The sequence below is a fragment of the Anguilla anguilla genome, chromosome 11, assembly GCF_013347855.1.
Source record: "Anguilla anguilla isolate fAngAng1 chromosome 11, fAngAng1.pri, whole genome shotgun sequence".
NCBI lineage: Eukaryota > Metazoa > Chordata > Actinopteri > Anguilliformes > Anguillidae > Anguilla > Anguilla anguilla.
This window is the reverse complement of record NC_049211.1, coordinates 14,339,929-14,358,943: the sequence shown is the minus strand read 5'-3', so window position 1 is coordinate 14,358,943 and position 19,015 is coordinate 14,339,929. Positions and strand designations below refer to the sequence as shown.

Here is a 19,015-nt window from a genome sequence, read left to right as displayed (position 1 = left end):
AGTCACTCTGATTTGGTTGGACAGAACTGAAAGACTTTGCCTCCAGCGCTTCCCTCTTGACCCTAAGCTTTAGTGTTGCAAGCCATGACCATGTCCCACCAAACCAACCCTCCCTTCTTACATGTGCAAATGATCAACTGTACTTTGTATGAATCATATACCCACTGGCAGTAATGAGCACTAGTTTCCAGAAGAACCAAAGTGACATGTTTTTTAGGGAAATAAGAGTATTAGCACAGAAATAAATAGTTTGAGGGAGAGAATCATTCTTAGAGTTACACTGGCGTAACATTTTTTTAATGTAAAACAACCATGGTTCATGGATTACCATGTTTAAGTTTTGGATTGATAAAATACTCATTGTTAATCCAAAACTGTGGACAGAGATACACTTTGTGTAGGCCAGTGATGGAGAGATTGGTATTCTGAGTCTGTGTCTTTGTCAGTTTGTGTGTGTGTGTCATGCCTGTTTGTGTGTGTCTGCTTGTGACGGACAACATGTGCTGCCTTCTGTCTTCTTACCTCATATCTAAAAGTAGGAGAGACTCACAACAAGATCTGAGCACATAGACATAGACAAACACATAAACACACCAAAAGACAAAGGTCCCGTCTGCAGCTTCAGTGCATATTAGGACACTCTGCTCATTCACATTCCTGTTTCTCCTCCTTAAACTGTCATTCTGATTATTATTATTTTTCTTTCTGTGCACCAGGCCAGTCAAAGGCCTCACATATAATTTGGTAGTTCCTTGATTTATGATTCCATTTTTTTTTTATTCCAATCTTTCTTTTCTCTCCTGATTTAACCCAGTATTAACAGTCCGAATGTCTATACACACTTCACTGAAGCCCAAACAGGCCATTTGGGAACAAGTTTCTTGTTTTAGCACATTTGTTCTCTCCTTTGTTGTCAGTCTATTGTGATTCATTGCACAGGCACTTAATATACAGTACAGGACAGGGCTTCCCTGTCCGCGACAGCTGAGCCAAATGTAATTGGAAAAGAATTATGGCTCAAGCTTTTTAGCAAATTAAAAATAGCTTCAAATGGGGGAGAGTGTGGAAAAAGTATCTGAAGCTCATAAAATAGAGCTTCAGATTGCGTAGTCATAGTCACTCTATTTCTATTAGATGTCTGTGTGTGTGTGTGTGTGTCTGTCTGTCTTTGTATGTATGTCTGAGTTTGATGAGGATTTTGGTGCCTGTGTCTGTCTGTACAGTAAGTATGGAGTCTGGAAGTATTCAGTAAAGTGTTCATATGTGCATTAGAGCTGTCTAATACACAAACAGACCAAAAAAATGTATTTGAATATTGTATTCACAAAAATAACTGGGATTTGATTATATTCAAATATTTATTGCAAAATCTACATAATCATTGCAAGGTCATTTACTGTATAGGATAACTTCCTGTTATGTGTGTCCAGAGCAGGGTGCAAGAAGGGCACAAAGGCAAAGGAGGGTAAAGTTCCACGAAATGGCTTTACCGAAACGCTGTATTGGTTAAAGCTTATTTACAAGAGATTACATAACAATTAATCCCTTAAAGGCCAATAGCCATGCAATTAGATGCCAGCGTCTAACAATGATATTCTCTTAAATTATTGCTTTTATGTGTCATTGATTCAAGATACAACGCTATAACCCATATACCATTGTAAAACTTACACTCTCCGCACTTTGATGCAAAAAATCCCTGTCTCGATTGGTGTAACAACTACAGATAAAGAATTAAATAACAAAGCAGTCCCTTTTCACAAAGGAGGGCTGAAATTGACACCTCAGGTTGATGATTATGATATTTTATAATCTAATAACTGGCTGCAACAAGTCAAACAACTGTTAATACTACAGTGATTGCCAAAATCCACTTCTGAGCCATAAGCAATCAAACCTCTCTTTGTATATAGCCTAGGAAAAGTCAATGCATTATTTCCATTGAGCTGAAAGTATTTTCAGGTGCATTTTAAAACGATCATTTCTATGTAGGAAAATAGAATTTCAAATGCAATTAAATTACCTAAAAACAAGCTACTACCTGAAAAAATGAACCTTCTCTATGATCGATCCATCGTGACTTTTCCCACTGCTTGGAAACCCTGTATACTGTATGTTACAGAAACCTTACAGTCTTGTGTTCTTCAAGCTTATTTACACAGCGTTTGAGCATAGTTTACGGCTTCCTTTTAGCTGAATAGGTCAGCTATTCTGTTGTGTGCCAACATACTTTCACTTCCTGTTTTTGCATAGCACACTAGTGGCAGCTTAACGTACGCTTTGTCGATTGTTTATTTGAGCTTTGTTTTTTTTATTGGCAAATGTTTGCATAAAGGACACTGAGATAGTGATAAAAGGCACTATATTATTGTAAAATTATTTATGATTTGATTATATATTTTTGTAAATAATTTCAAATTTACTCCTTGTGGGCTCTCCACCTGTTGTGATGTGTGTTGCGACAAATCTAAGATGAGAGGTCAGCACATTCAAATCAACTGTTATTGTAGAGAGCACTGCCAGCTGATGTGTGTGTGTGTGTATCTATGTCTGCGTATGAGGTTGTTGGTGAAAGATATTGGTTCCTTCACTTCACATTTCCCTGTGAAATTCCTTTGTAAGCTTTGATAACGAATACAAGGTTGCTTAGTGGCTTTGCCTCATTTCATACAGCCACAGCGAATGTTTGCATACACAAATTACAGCAGCCTACTTACTACTTACAAGCCTGACTTACAGCAGCCTGCAGCTGAGTGCAGGTCAGAGTGCACAGCAAGGTAAAACCACGTGGTTTCACTGTTTCTAAGTGAATTTAGAGTGTGATGAGTAATCATTATGAACATGTTTTGAACATAGAAGCTCTCCAAAAAGGACACATTTTGACTTAAATACAAGGCTTAGCCAAATAAGGTGAATGGATAAATAAAGAGTATTTGTTTTCTGGGGTTCCAGAGGGTACCACTCTCAAAAGTATTATCTTCTGGAAGTGAAATATGGCTGGGGAAAAAAGATAAACACAATTTTATCATTTGGTTTGGTGCCATTTGGAGAGGTTTTGAGGACCCTTGGGCCCACCTTTGGGAAAGAAATAACATGTCAAATTGTATTGCTTTGTTCAATCTACTTCAAATTTTCCTGTTGTAGACATCTTGGGGTCCAATTGGAAAAATAAATCTGGTTTGGTCCAAATCAGAAGTACATGTAAGCACTACAGAATAAAGAAATTACAAAACGATTTTTGAATTTCTTTGTTGTTTTTCAGAATAAATATGTCTTGAATGTTTACTGAGTGAGACTCCCATAGGATCAGGGATTTGAACGATTTGGTACAAATGTGCTTTTTATTTTCAGTTTTGTACCGTGTCTGTACTGTATATAGTTTTGGAGATAATAGTGTTTATGTAAGACGAGGGATTCTTACAAAAAGCCCAGGGTTTTAAGTGGGTTTATACCCTTTAGGGTTATACCCTTTCCCATTCTGTAAGAATGACCCGAAGAACAAAATATACAATGCTGTGATGAAAAAGTCATGAAGTACAGTTCCCTTTCCGATATTCAGAAGTAAGAGATAATGTTTGAATAACTTTTTGTAGGGTGCCGATATGATTAAAAGAAAAACATATTTAAACGGTAATTTTAACACTTTTCCTATTTGAGGAATATTAGATTTTTGTATCTAAATCTTAAACTCTAGTGCATGTGTGTGTTCATGAGTATGCACGCGACTGTGCGTTTGTGTTCATGTGTGTGTGTGCATGTGTGTGTTCATGAGTATGCATGCGACTGTGCGTTTGTGTTCATGTGCGTGTGTGCATGTGTACATCTGAATTCCCCGGTACCATGCGTGTGCACCTGTGCAAGCTTGTGATGACAGAGACCAAGCTTAGTGCTTATGGCACAATCACACGATGCCTTGCCGTTTCGCTGCACGCACCAGTTCCGGAAGCAAATGCAAATGTCTCCACAGTACACTGTGCGTGTGCGACCTGAGCGGCATGCGCAGGGCTGCGTATGCCTGTCAAATCTGCGCTTCCGCCCCAACCGCCAGGCCACAGCGTGTCACCACACATTCCTTTAATGGGGTTACCAGTGCAGTGCTCTGCAGCAGATGATGCTCTTTCATTTGTGTGAGGTACGGAAACCAGTTACACTGCCAGCTGTCAGGTTTGTGTTTCCTGGAAGAAATCAACTGAACACTCAACCTTCTTGCATCGATGAGTTTATCCGCCCTTGTGTATAAGTTTGAAGAAGTAAGTGGAAAACAGACAATGCCCAGTGGTTCATCCTTGTGACTCTTTTACTGTTAATTTAATCCTCAGAGACTGAAGGAGATGCAAAATGAGCTAACTTAAATAGTTTATCTGTATTATTAATGTATTATTATGTCTGTGAAAATATTCAAAGTGTGTTGCATGTCTGGGAGTATTACAGGACCATTGCATTTGTTATTTACAATACTGAATTTTTACTACGTGTGTTTAGATATTATGTTTTACATGTAGATGTAATGGTGTCTATTCCCACAAGCACGGGTTGTGCAAATTACTTCCTGCTCTGCAGGCACCCTGCTTGGTATGCTTTTTTCTGCTTGGTAACTATGACACTTGGTCTAGCCACTGTCTTGACCTGACCTGACCTAACATCCTATATCCTGCCCAGAGATGTCAAAACCGCAATTGCCATCATGCCATGAGCTGTTGTCTTAGCTGAACGCACAAATGGAAACAGCAGTAACATTGTTCACACTCAGCTATTATAACAAATATTTGCACAGCATATTTTAAAGAACTGTCCCAGATTGCATGGACGTCCATTAACAACAGAAATGATCAAACCTTTGAGCTTCCCTCAGTGTTCATAGTGCAAATCACTGGCATGTACGCACTCTAAGATACTTTGGTTTTGATGGTTGTCTGCACTCAAGAGTGCCTCCTGTTGTTTGTGGGAAACTGCAGTCAGAAGTGTGTTCCTCTACTGCTGCAACTGTGCAGCCCAGCTGGTGGACTGCAGAGTGAAACTAAACTGGCAGCAGCTGGCAGCAGGTGCTTTAGAGAACACGTGTCTGAGTGTCCTGAATTTATGGAAGACCTTGCATTCATTGGACAGGCCTATGAATAAGACGATGTGATAAAATGTGGTTCTAAAATGTTATGTGAAATGTAGTAAAAGGAATATGATAAGATCAGATTTGTTTAGCAGTTTACAAGCCATTAATGTATACATGCTTCTGGGAAGGCTCTGCTAAATGATGCTCTGCTGAAGTCTTTTGGAGGTTTGAGGAAGTACTCTTCCCAGATATGCTGATCCAAGTCTTTTGGGGGTTGTACACTTTGCCCTTTTGCTTAATAGCAATTTGTACTTTTGGCTACCACTATTTTGTTTTTAATTTTGTAGTGACTGATTAGGCAATTACAGTTGTTACTAGTTACCAGATTTTTGAATGCATTTTATTTAAGTAGCTGGCCATTGTCACAGATAACAGTAGTATCCTGTGCACAAAGTAATTAAGGTACATAATTAAAAATGAGCAGAAACAGCTAAACCAATGTATTTAGCTGTTTCTGCAAATTTTATAGTGTTGAGATTTGGAGTGATTTATCCTTTGGCTCTGGCTAAAATGGTTAATTTGACCATATGCTGTTGTAGCTGTCTGGCATGGGCATCATTAGGCATGTTGATGGACTATTGACTGTGCAGCTGACCTGTTTATGTTTATGTGTATGTGTGTGTGTTTGTGTGCATGTGCGTGTGTGTGTGTGTGTGTGTGTGTGCGTGTGTGCGCCTCTGTGTGTGTGTGTGCGTGTGTGCCTGTGTGTGTGTGTGTGTGTGCGTGCGTGCATGTGTGTGTGTGTGTGTGTGTGTGTGTGTGTGTGTGTGTGTGTCCGTGCGTGTGTGTGTGTGTGTGTGTGTGCGTGTGTGTGTGCGTGCGTATGTGTGTGTGTGTGTGTGTGCGTGCATGCGTGCGTGCGTGTGTGCGTGTGTGTGCGTGCGTATGTGTGCGTGTGCCTGTGTGTGTGTGCATGTGTGTGTGCGTGTGTGTGTGTGTGCCTGTGTGTGTGTGTGCCTGTGTGTGTGTGTGTGTGTGCGTGCGTATGTGTGCGTGTGCCTGTGTGTGTGTGCGTGTGCCTGTGTGTGTGTGCGTGTGTGTGTGTGTGCCTGTGTGTGTGTGTGCGTGTGTTTGTGTGTGCGTGTGTGTGTGCATGTGTGTGTGTGTGTGTGTGCGCGTGCGTATGTGTGCGTGCGTGTGTGTGTGCGTATGTGTGTGTGTGTGTGTGTGTGTGCAGTACACAGGCCCCATCCCGGCAGAGCGCGAGTCTCCGATGCCGCGGAGCGAGACGTCCCCCGGCAGAGCTCGCCCGGTGGGGGCACAGCGCCCCAACGCCTGCTGCTTCTGCTGGTGCTGCTGCTGTAGCTGCTCATGGTACGTCACATGCGCCATTACACCGCACCGTGTGTGTGAAATGTGTGGCCTCAGCAAGGGATTCAGCCCCACCACTTCACTGCCTGATCTTACAATCACTTCTTTTATATATCACTGACACATTTTAACTAATTTCAAGGCAAAAATGAAAGGAAGTCCCAAAACAATGATTGACCTTACATTTGTTATTGGAAGGTAAGGGAAAATGTCAGTGGCAGGACTGAATTTGAGCACTTGTTCCACACATTTTGCCTTCTGTGGAGTCATTGCACAAAAAATCAATCAATGTTTGTTTAGGTTTTCCAGTATGGATGAGGATTTAATGTATGTTTTCTCAGTGGTTTGTGTTGTTTTCCACTAGAAAAAAAATGTCCATGTTTCAGCAAAGTGCTTCCCACTCATCATAAATATTTCCAGAATGCTTTCAAAATTGAAGAGAAGGCAAATACAAATGGAATGCACAAGCAAGGCCTACCTCTGTCCCAATGTATCAGAGCTACTTAGCATCTTCTTCAGCAATCTTTTTCACTGCCTTTTTTACTACATAAAAGCTCCACTCCTTGTTTAAGTGATACCCTTTTCTGTGCTCTAGAAAATGTGTGGAGTCTCCAGACTTCTTAAGCACCAGTCCGAGCAGTATTTAAAGTACTCCCCTCCTCTGAGGGTGTTTGAGTTCTGCTTGGCCACATTTTCATACCGTGCGCTAAGTGAAGTCACAGCGAGTGCCAGTAATTAGGGCATCTCCCTGACATTGCCGCCTCGTCTCTGCGTGTCCCGAGAGGAAGCGGAGCGGTGTGATCGCAGGGGGTTCACGCACTGCAGTGCATACGCAAGCATGCACATATACACATCAGACCTGGGTCAAATACGCATTTGTTTTAGGTTCAAACTATTGATCTTGCCTGGTGTAATTGAGCCTGCCAATATGACCAAAAGTTGGGGTTTGCACATTTTGAGAGTATTTCATTGGTTCCAATACACCAGACAAGATCAGTGAAGCGTAGAACAATATTTGAAACCCAAACAAATACTTATTTGACCCAGGTCTGATACACATACATGCCTGCCTTTGTCCATGCTGTGGCCCTCGTAGGCTTTCCCGTGATCACAGGAACACCTGGAAAACGGATGGTGTAATGGACAATTGGAATAACAGCAGAGGTCTGATCTGAGGCTAAACTGTGTAATTGCAGTGTAATTATAGAGAACTGACAAAGCTATCCAGATCTGTTGCCAGAGAAGCCATTGACATAAATCATGTGTCATGCACATAAGTCATGTGTGCACATCCCTGACAGTAGACCTGTTTTCACACCTGTGATTTAGCCTCTGCCTTTTTGGCAGGAAAGTGCTTCAGGAATCTTTAAGGGAAGCGTGTGTTTCCCTGGGGGAAAATAAATACTTTCAAAGCAAATTTGACAGGATTTTAATCACCAGTAAACAGTGACTTCAGGGTTTTCGTTGGCACCTGTCTTTTAGCAGGTACTTTTACCAGAACTTTTCATTATCATTTATTGGGGCAATTAATCAACACTTAGCAAATGCGACAAAATTATAATTTTCAAAACTATCTTGGTCTTTGAAATAATGGACTGGTCACATTTTTGGTTGTTTTACTTAGTTTCTTTTTTCCTCCCTGTACTTTTTTCTCTCCTCTCGCTTTTCCTATTTTGTATCACTGTTTTCACTTTCGTATCAAAGTCAATTTGTGTGGTCGTTTTACCTTTGGAGACACTGATGACCAATCACTGAAAAGCCAGAATGGCACAACGTCTCAGAAGACCAATATAAATATAAAGAATTATTCATGGTTCATTATGTCTGACCTCACTTAGGGTATGTTTATGTGTTTGAGTTTTGAGGTATGCTGTCATTCAGAAAGGAAAACATTGGCATTTTGCATCCATAATGTCAATATATTTTTACTGAGGTCGTAAAATATCACTAGAGTACTGTTGAGCATATGCACAAGTGTAGAAATAGTGCTCAGACATTAAAACACATCTAGATTTCTCTAAATATGATTACTTAAACACCATGTCAACGAATGATATTGATAATATTCAATAAACAAATTTGCTAGCCATTTTCTACAATTTAAAGTTCTGCAGTTTGATAACACAGTTAATGTATTCATTTGATGGATCATGCCATCTCCTGCACAATTAAAAAGAATTATCCTATGGACAGTCTAGTAAGAGAGGGGTAGTCTGCAAAATTAATCATGAAAGCTGGCACACCAGAAAACCTCCAGCTCAATGTATCCCTGCACACAATCAACATAGGTAAACCAGTGCACATAGCAACAGATGGAGGAACCAAAATGTCTGTCATAATATTTGCTAGAGAGACTGCCTGCCACCAGAACCCTCGCTCATTTGCAGAAAGCCAACAGGCATTTCACTGGTATGATTACTAAGGATATGCTGACTCAGCATTTATCTGAAGATGAGGGGTTTTTTTTGCAAACTCAAGCCATTTGCCCTCCTTCAGACCGGACAGTTCCCTTTTTTAACAACTATTTAGTGAAATGCTTTATTTGTTCCCCAATTTGGAATACTTAAATAAAATTGTAATCTGTTTCATCGCTGTAGCATCCTTTGTAAATGTGGAAGGGAGAACACTGTCATGCTTATCCTACCAAAGGTGACAGAAGACTGTGCAGCAGGTGCTGGCAGATCACAGGCATCCAATCACCAGTGCAGTGATGTAGGGAATATCCGTAACATGACTGAGCCCCTTCTTACCCTGGTGACACTAAGGCCAATTATGCATCACTAGACTTCAGATTACAGTTAAACCTGTCAGGGTCAGGATTCCATCCAGACTATTGTGTACATCACTGAACTAGGAAGTGATGTACACAAGTGCAAGTGGCCTCATCTGTTCATAGCGCCTGGCAACCCCCAAAGTGCACCCTCAATTTGATACATGTAGCCTATATTTTCAGCAAGCCTAAAAACTAGTGAGATGACATGATATTCTTTATTTTATTGCACAAGAAAACACTTGTTTTCTTATGCATGTCTCTGTCATCCAGTTTAAACTATACTTTTAGAGAAGTCCTTTTGGTTGACTGTGACTTACAGGGACTTGTGTGAAGGAGAGAGTAAGTGTATAGATTTTGTTCTGAGACAAAGATAATAGTTTTTTATTTATTTTTTTTTTACAGGTCTCTGTCAGTATTTGCATGTACATTTGAATGCATGCTGTGTGTTTGTGAAACGTGTATGTGCACGTATACATGTATGCATGGCATGTGCAGTAGTGTACTCAGCATGTGCGCATGTGTGTGTACAGGGATGTTTGTATGTCATAAGTCGACAGCAACCGGGCCTAGCAGCTGTGGGCTGTGCCGTTATTTCTCAATGCCCTTTTACCACCTTCCAGTCTTACTGTTAGGAATGAAGACGAGAACCAGGCGAGGAGGAAGTCCCAGGAGACCAAGCTGGAGACCATACCAAACTGTGAACCTTGGTGAGCGCATCTCACACACAAGCACACGCACACACAAATACACACATGTGGACTGACATGTTCTCCCAGTCATCCATAGGCTGCGGGGACTTGCTACAGACATAGTAGTTACAGAACAACAAGCGCCAACCAAAAACAAAGAAAGAACCTGCAGATCAGCTTATCGGTCATGGTAATCTGTACATGCACTCAGAGGAGCTGTGTCAGTGTTTTGTGTTGAGAGGTGGATTTCTGTCTGTGTGTACTGTTTGGGGTTGCGGTCAGTGGCGTAGGTTTTGTTTGAATATTGGGGTGGACACATTACGCAGGGGGTCTGAGGTTCCTCCCCCAGGAAATTTTGAGTGTCAAACACTTCATTTCCTGCATTCTGGTGAATTTTTATGTACCAATTTGAGCCTTTTCTGCATCAATTTATGGTGGAAATGTCTTTATTTATGTAAAGGAAAACACAAAATTCAGGGGGACAAATGATGGGGCCGTATCCCTTGCGTCCCCCCCCCCCGAAATCTACGCCTATGGTTGCGGTTAATGTTTCCAGCTGAGCGGCGTGTTTAGCGTCGTAGCGGCGCCGCGCTCCGTTTCGGTGACCTCACACGTGCCGCCGTTCGTCCGCAGCACCAAACCGACGGTGGACGAGATGCGGCTGTGGGCGCAGTGCTTCGACAAGCTGATGAAGAGCCCGGCCGGACGCAACGTCTTCAGGGAGTTCTTAAGGACTGAGTACAGCGAGGAGAACATGCTTTTCTGGTTAGCCTGCGAGGACCTCAAAAAAGAGCTGAATAAATCGGTAGTCGAGGAGAAGGCCCGCTTGATCTACGAGGATTACATCTCGATACTCTCACCCAAGGAGGTAAGGGTTTATACCGTTTCCCCAAACCACTGCTGTTCCTTCCATAACCGGTTCATTTAGCAGAATTTAGCAGGGGATGAGTGAAATTTGTTGGGAGAGCAGAGCCAAATTAGCAGCAGCAGTATCGTGTCACCACAGTATATTTTAAAAAATTACTAAAGTCGGCAGACACTTGAGTGAAAGGGAGACCAATCCATTTTTCTGCTCCATCTATGCTTGCACAAAAAAGCAGGCCAGTGCCTCCCGCTTGTTGTCTGCTCGTACGCACACGCACACATGCACACACGCACAAACACGCACAAACACACACTGACATTTTAAAGCTGAGGATGGCACTTCCCTGTCTAGCCTACTTGGCTTTCACTTCCACAAATACATGACCCACACCACATTCTGCCCATTAAGCATTTACTGTTTTGTGTGGACAACAATTTCTATGTTGTTTTTGTGTGTCAAATTTTGTTTGTTTTCATTTTTATTTTTTGTTAATTTATTAGTTTGTTTAGAGTAGTTGCACTTGGTTTCATCTGGCATGAAAGGGACTCGATCATGTGATGTTATAATTAGTAGAGCATATGTTATGGTAGGCATACTGTACCATATATTTAGGGTTTCCACATTTTTTCCCAAAAAAATATGACTTTTAACATGTATTTCAGCGATATACACTACATGGCCAAAAGACACCCAAACATCACAGAGTCCAATAGCGGTGTGCTTTACACCACTCCAGCCGAAGCTTGCCATTGCGTGCGCTGGGCAGCCACGGAAACCCATTCCATGAAGCTCCTGACTAATAGTTGTTGTGCTGTAATCGCTTCCAGGGGCAGTCTGGAACTCAGTAGTGAGTGTTGCAACCGAGGACAGACGCTTTTTACGTGCTACACGATTCAGCAACCACTGGTCTCGTTCGTTGAGCTTGTGTGGCCTACCGCTTCATGGCTGAGCTGTTGTTGCTCCTAGGCATTTCCACTTCACAATAACAGTGCTTACAGTTGACAGCTCTTGCAGGGCAGAAATTTGACGATCTGACTTGTCGGACAGGTGCCGTCCGAAGTAGCCAAACCCACTTATTAGATGGGGTGTCCACATACTTTTGGCCATTTATTGTATGTATATGTATTCATATATATTACTACTTATTAACAGAATATCTGTTTTCTTTGTAGTATCTTTTATTTTCACTAATTAAAAAAATATGAATAAAACAAAAGCAAAAAAGGAAGAGGTGTTACAGAAATAATAGGCGATATGCAAATTGTTGTTTTGTTTCTTTTGTTATTTTCACTGACAAGTGTGAGTTCACGTCTGTTATTTTTATGTTGTTGGTATGTTTTTACTTTACTTTTCTTAGTGGTCTGCTGAAACCTCCTTCATTTAGAGCAGTGGTTCTTAACCTGGGTTCGGTCGAACCCTAGGGGTTCGGTGAGTCGGTCTCAGGGGTTCGGTGGAGCCTCCGCCGCAGAGGTCCACCCCTCAGTCTAGTCTGCAGTTAGTTAGTTTTTTTACTAAAGAAGGGTTCGGTGAATGAGCATATGAAACTGGTGGGGTTCGGTGCCTCCAACAAGGTTAAGAACCACTGATTTAGAGTCTGCCTGGGGCAGTCTGTCAGGTCTGATTACAAGTCTGATTTAGAACTGTAAAGTGCACAGCTTGGTGCCTCTTTAAGTCTCTACTCTAGTCCTTTTCCAAGACAAAACCCCCCAAAACAACTCTGCAGTAAAGGATGGATACAGGAAGCCACAAATTGCGGCCCCTGCCGCTGCAGAAGTGTCTATAAATAGACGGAGGGAGGGTTTCACTCACAGGAGAGTTCCGTGTTTCCTGTGTGTCCATACAACGGTGCAGGGTGTCCCCGAAATTGTGCTCAGCGAGCTGTGACATACGGCTAACAGTCTCTTCAGTGTGTCCCCACCTCATCCAGTGAACAGTCCATTAATAGGGGCTCTCAGTCTTTCCTCTCCCACACCCCCTGCCCAGAGCACCAGTGCCACATGGTGCTCTTCACAAAGACAGCTCCCCCCACACTAAACAAGCAAAATGATTTTCTGGGATTTCTTTAAAATGGGGTGAGGAGGCCAGCTCGGATTTAAGGTACAAGGTTAATAACTGAATGTCTCACCAGCTGACAAAACACAGAAAACAATTCTTCCACAGTAAAGTTAAGCTTTGGAGTAAGTAATCAGCATTGAATTTTTGCCATAATGTAACCTGGCATCTCTCTTACTATTGTTTGCACAGCTATATTTGTGGAAGCAGTACTGTACATACCATACCAGTCTCTAAATTCCCATTTCTAAAAATACAGAAGAAAGGCAATATCAAAGAGAAAATTCCTTTTTCATCATTTTATTTTGACCATTAGCACTTAACCATGCCTTTTGGTCTCTTCACTGTAAGAGACACGTGCCTTTCTTTCTCTCCCGCTAGGTAAGTCTGGACTCCAGGGTGCGAGAGGTGATCAACAGGAAAATGCAGGAGCCTACGCCCCACACTTTTGAGGATGCCCAGCTTCAGATCTACACCCTCATGCACAGAGACTCCTACCCTAGGTTCCTCAACTCCTCTATATACAAAAATCTTCTTCAGACGGGATCTCGCTCCTCCTCTGAATCATAGGTCCTCTGCTCGCTCTCTCTCTCCTCTCTCTCTCTCTCTCTTTCTCTCCATTGCACAACCACTGAAGGAGAAACACCCCTCTTCTGGGGTTTTTATTATCATTGTTGGATTTTTGTTATCCCCATGCTTTTTTAAAATCCCTCGTTACTGATGGACTTACTGAAGCTACACAGACATAAACTGGAAGACACAGGGTCGTTCATAGAGAAATACTTTCGTTCAGTCATTCCACTGCTCATGGCTACAGCTCTACTGCATTTACTACTGATTTACAAATTACTTTAGAATATACTGTATGTAAATACATATGTTATTTTTCACCTGATGCCACAAAGTGAAGAGAGCCCAGAGATAGCTCTGCAATAAGACACTGGAGTCTGTTTTTTTTTTTTTTTTTTTAAGTTCTACACCTGGGCACTGCTGGTTTAAATTACTCTGGATTAATCTGACCTTTGACCTCTCTGCTGTGACTGACCATCTGAGGCATGGGGTTGAGTGATGGTGGTGAAAAGGGAGAGGTGGGGCAAGAGCTTTCCCAGGTGCAAAAAAGAAAAAAAAACAAGTGCTAGTGATTGGTAACAACTGATTGGTAACAAGAGCCAAGTATAATGGCTGTCTTCAGATAAGATCCCTAGGTCTTAGAGTGTCACACAAAAAGCACTGTTAAAGAAGTATTATCGATGTTATTTATTTTTTGTTAACTGTGATATTATTGTACATATGTAAGAACTACCTGGAGCGTCAAACACAAGAACACAAGCCGAGCAACTTGTGGGTCATGAGAGAATGCATGGTTTCTGTCCTCTTCTGTTCTCCTTTACTGGGACACCTGCCATACCCATACTGAAGAGCTATCATCATCTCAATCACAGCACGTGCATGTGTGTGTGTGTGTGTGTGTGCCTGTTAGTCAGTTACATACAAGTAACAATGATAATTGATTAATAATCATGGAAAATACAAACACATCGCTGTATTCTATAATACATCTGGACAAAATCTCCCACATCATGAGTAAGAGACAAATCAGTTCCCATGTCTAAACTGTGTGTATGCATGTGTGGTAGTGTGTTTGTATAGGTGAGTTACATATTTACATGTCCATATCAAATAGTCCACTGGACTCTAATTCTGGAAGGGGTATTAAAGCCTCAGTGTTTAAGTTTTTTTCTTCTGAAGGAAGAGAAGGATTTTGGTGAGTGTTATTCACACTTACTAAATGTTAAACACCTGAGGCATATGTGCCCTTTACAATACAGGTGTGTTTGTGTATGTCCATGCAAGCGTGCGTGTCTGAATCCGCATGCATTTTCATGCATGTGTGTTTGTGTGTGCATGCGTGCGTGCACTTATATATTTGACCGTTTCATTGGCTGAGAATGTCTACACTGTCTTACTAACCACTTTGGCAAGTTCCATTAAGTTAAGCTCTGTCCAGACTGTTCCAATAGTGTTTAGTTCCGTTGAGTCTGTATTCAGTCCAGATCTGTCAATTCCATTCCATTCTAGCTGACTTCCATATCTTAGTACCCATGCTCACTGGAATGGAAAAGTGTGGACAGATCAAAAAGCACTCAAAACACTGATCTTGGAAATGATCCTCATTTCCAAACTTTCTTCACTAGATGGAAGTGGTCAGGATTAGGGGTGGGTATTCTTTTCCTAGAGAGATTTATTGAAGGCAGAATGTTTTTGGAGACTTGGATAGCTCCTGCAGCTGGTGAAAGAAGAAGCTCAAGGAGCTTTATCAGCCATCAGTCCAGTCGTTGACAACATTCTAGCAAATTCTATCAGGTTCTCCATGCCATTTTTCTACAGATTGGACATAAGGAGAAATACGCCTTGCTGAGTTACCAAACAGTTTTGACACACCTTGTTTTTTCTGCTCTTGTCAGGTTTCATCTTTATTTTTACACTTTGTGAAGAGCGCAGTTCTTTATTGACCAATGTTCTGCACTATTTAAGCATAGCAATTCATTTGTATACAGATGGATTATATTCAGAGTTCTGGCTGACCAGTTACTGGAGTATTAGCAGATGGTTATGATGAAATGTTCCATGTAAATAATAGCTGGATCTTTGAACGGGTCTTTATGTTTCCAAAAGATAAGCCTATTTATGAATATATGTATATGTAAACTTCAGTTCTGTTTGATTGCCATTTTCTAACAGTGACAACCACGCAGTTCTGACTTTTAAAAAGATTTTATCATTGTTGCTATGACTTTGTAGACAGAATATATCTTTAACAGCAACTGTGCCACTTTTTTCTCAGAAAGATGTTACTAGAAGGCACATGATATTGTTCTTTTTTTTTAAAAAGAGAAATATATTTCTATCTGGTGCTAACACTGGGTCCCTGGGTCTCAGCCCTCACGAAAAAGCTAATATATGTCAAAAAAAAAATGTGTCAGACACTGAAAATACATGTATAGTTACCACTTTGTTAAATGTTACAATATGCATATATTGTAGAGAGAACTAAATATTTGACAATACATGCATAAAATAATATACTGTCAGTGAAAGTGGCAATAATTTATATATTTTGACTATAGTGAGATGTTTGACATCTTTGAAAAATATATTTTAGTCTTCATTACCTGTTTTAATTTAGATTGCTTTTTCATGAGAGAGCCCCCCTACTTTACTCACCAGCACTTAGTATTTTACTTTGGCTAATGCGGGTTGGCTTTTGGGTAGGGCCAAACTGGTCGACGTCCTGCATGTTTTTAAGCAGATAAAATTACAGTTCAGCTGCATGCTGTCATTTGTTGCTAGGAAGGTGGTGTGTCCTGGCTGCTTTGAGGAATTGATGTGGGATTGTGTCAAATGAACAGGCAGATGAGACTGCAGACCTTTGCTCGAATACTCGAGTGACTGTCCCTCCATAGATATAGATTACTATATTGGTCAAATGAGTTTGCTACTCATCCAAAATGGCGTCCTGAACAGATAAAGAGACAGTGAGTTACTGTACATCTTGAAGTTTGACAGGCAAGTCAGTCAATTTCATAGACAAACTATTATAGATCAACCATATTAATGTACACCATGTCTGTACAGCATTGGGGTGTTTAGAGATGTTGAAGAAAGATGGGTTATGGTTAACCAGGTTTATTTTCCAAAGATGCAAAGCTGAATGTAGGGATTCCAGGCATTAACTAGGTTCATGTGTATTTCCATTTATATTACATGTATATGATATATGATTGGATTATGTGATCCATGCAACCTTGCCAATACTGGCTTGCCTCAACCTAGTAATTGTAGGTCTGTGGTCCATATGCTGTCCCACTTTGTCCCACATTTGGTCCAATTAATAGAGCAGGGTAGTCATCAGCAGAGGAAAGTCTGCCCACTGTTTACATTGAAGTTATTTTTTTTTAACTTTTTTGGAGTGTTTTAAATTGCGTTATTCCTTTACAATTTTAATGTAAATAAATGGAAATAGTATATAAATATTTGTATATGATATTATATAACATCAAATTTAAAATAATGTAGACATTTTTTAAAATAATTTCAGAGGCTTCATGAAGGGGAGTAATGCAGTTTTTAATGCTGTTATTTTTAGAGTGACAGATGCATTGGATGTTAAATTATTTTTGTGATGAGAAGATTTAATAGTTGTGCATGATGTGTATTATTTACACATATGTATGGATATATATGCATACATATATGTAAATAATATTGATACAGTTATCTCCATGGATGGTACTGTATGTGTCTGCCTTGGTGGAGAGGAAACTGCCTATAGAAGATGTGCAATGTTTGGGCTGCTGACATCAGGGCTGAATGGGTGTTGAAGATTGGCTTGCGTGTGAGTAGGCCAAAGCAAATTTAGGCCCACAGTGGGTTGACGATCCACTGATCTCTGCTTACCTGGCACCAGGTTAGTGCAACCTGGGAATCTAGCAGTGCCCTAAACCGTACCTCAATCTCTATTATTCCACAAAGTTGTAGGCTGCTTCTCAGAAACCCATTGTCCCTGCTTCAAAAAACCTTCTCACTCACTCGCATACACAAGCACATATATATATGTGTGGACACATACACGTTCACAAACACATACAAACACACACACACACACACACACACACACACACTCACTCGTGCACACAAGCATATACTCAATCTGGTGTTTATGGGCTGCTGTACAGAAAGCCACAGGAGAGCTCCTGGCAGAGCAGTTGAGGAGAGGGAGGGAGGGAGGGTGAAAGCAGGAAGATGAGTGTGACAGTGTGGGCTCAGTGTCACACACCCCAGCTCGGTTTTTTTACAGAGCCGAGCAAACGCCCCAAAGAGCTGGGCCTCTCACCTCCTGACGCTTTTGTTTTTCTCTAATCAAATCAGTCAAAGGAACAAAAAACAAAACCGTACTCCTGAATGTGCCTTGGCCCAGGTGCGTCAGAGATAGGAACCCGGAGACAAAGCACTGCTTTGCACATGGGGATTCTGCATACAGATCTCCATATTTCAATAACCACCGGAGGGGGCCAGGTCCAGTATTTCACATGAGAACAGAATTACCAGAATTACTGCGTGTGGACTTCTTTCATCCCTTTTAAAAATGGTTCAGGAAAATAGGACTGCTGGCTCATAACATGGCCATCAAGTCTGAATGTGTAATATAGCATCTGTCAGGTAGCACGGGTAAATAGTTGTGTGCAAGTCAGTGTCCCTGGTCATTTTCTATAAGCCACCAGTCATTTTCCCATTGGTTTCAAGAGAGTGATTAACAGATAGACTGACTCATGTTTACATATTCTTATCTTTGAGGTGCCAATAATCCCTGCTGTCTCACAATCAGAAACCATATGTCTGAAATGGTCTGTGTCTCACAGTTAGCAACTGGGCTGAAAGTAACAGACTTCAGACATCCCCCGTCAGGTTAACCGAGTTATCGTGCATGTGTAAACGCATACACGCATACACCACATGCTCTGTTTGAGGCATCATGGTTTTCAATACCGTGAGGTTTATTTTAGCAGTACGTTTTTTTCCCCCCCAAAGTAATTTTACAGTAATTCATTCACTCTGTTCTGGTGAAGTTGGTTGATCAGCTTGTTAGGTAGGGTTTGAGGTGTACACCCATCACTCCTTGCCTCTCTTGCTCTGTCTGTGCTGAATATATTCCATCGATTCACTTCCTGTATACTTCTCTTTGAGCAGCCTTGGCAAATTGCCACAATACTGTATAGTGCCACAACACAATATAGCAGTACGACTTGTTTCAGACTGAAGGACCTATGGACACTTATTTATTGATATCATGTTATTTTAATAACAAAGCCAACTATGTATGACAATATGTGGACGGATTCAGGACCAAATTCTTTTTCTTTTTTTTTCCATTTTCAAATTTGTCATGATGTAGAAATTGGTCCAGCTGTACTCATCAGCTTTTGCAGTTCAACTTAAGGCAAGGTGAACTCTGTAGAGTACAAGAACACACCTCCACACTAGACAACTCACATTGACCTCTGCTGGGCCAATCTGTAATGTACGGTAAAAAGGTGGATTCAATTGCTGAAACTTTTTTTTAAAGATGATAATAAAGACATTTGTGTTATTATTCATGCATCCCTAGAAGAGTTCCTTGTGTCGGGCCTGAAGCAGACTGGGTTTGCTAACAATGATCT

General features: G+C 41.1%; 1 protein-coding gene across 5 annotated transcripts in view; it reads left to right on the top strand.

The window, feature by feature from the left end:
- The window catches only part of rgs19 (regulator of G protein signaling 19), a 39,213-nt gene extending 20,261 nt beyond the window's left edge, over positions 1–18,952 (top strand). For 3 of the 5 annotated variants that reach the window (XM_035380873.1, XM_035380876.1, XM_035380877.1), the window contains 4 exons: positions 6,285–6,421; positions 9,812–9,898; positions 10,514–10,748; positions 13,179–18,952. In XM_035380873.1, the coding sequence (XP_035236764.1) occupies positions 6,285–6,421; positions 9,812–9,898; positions 10,514–10,748; positions 13,179–13,367 (648 nt within the window). In that variant the 3' untranslated portion in view covers positions 13,368–18,952. Of the gene's footprint in view, positions 1–4,101; positions 4,251–6,284; positions 6,422–9,811; positions 9,899–10,513; positions 10,749–13,178 lie in introns of those variants that run through there. The other 2 variants (XM_035380875.1, XM_035380874.1) reach the window with 2 other exon arrangements.
- Positions 18,953–19,015: the final 63 nt, after the last annotated feature.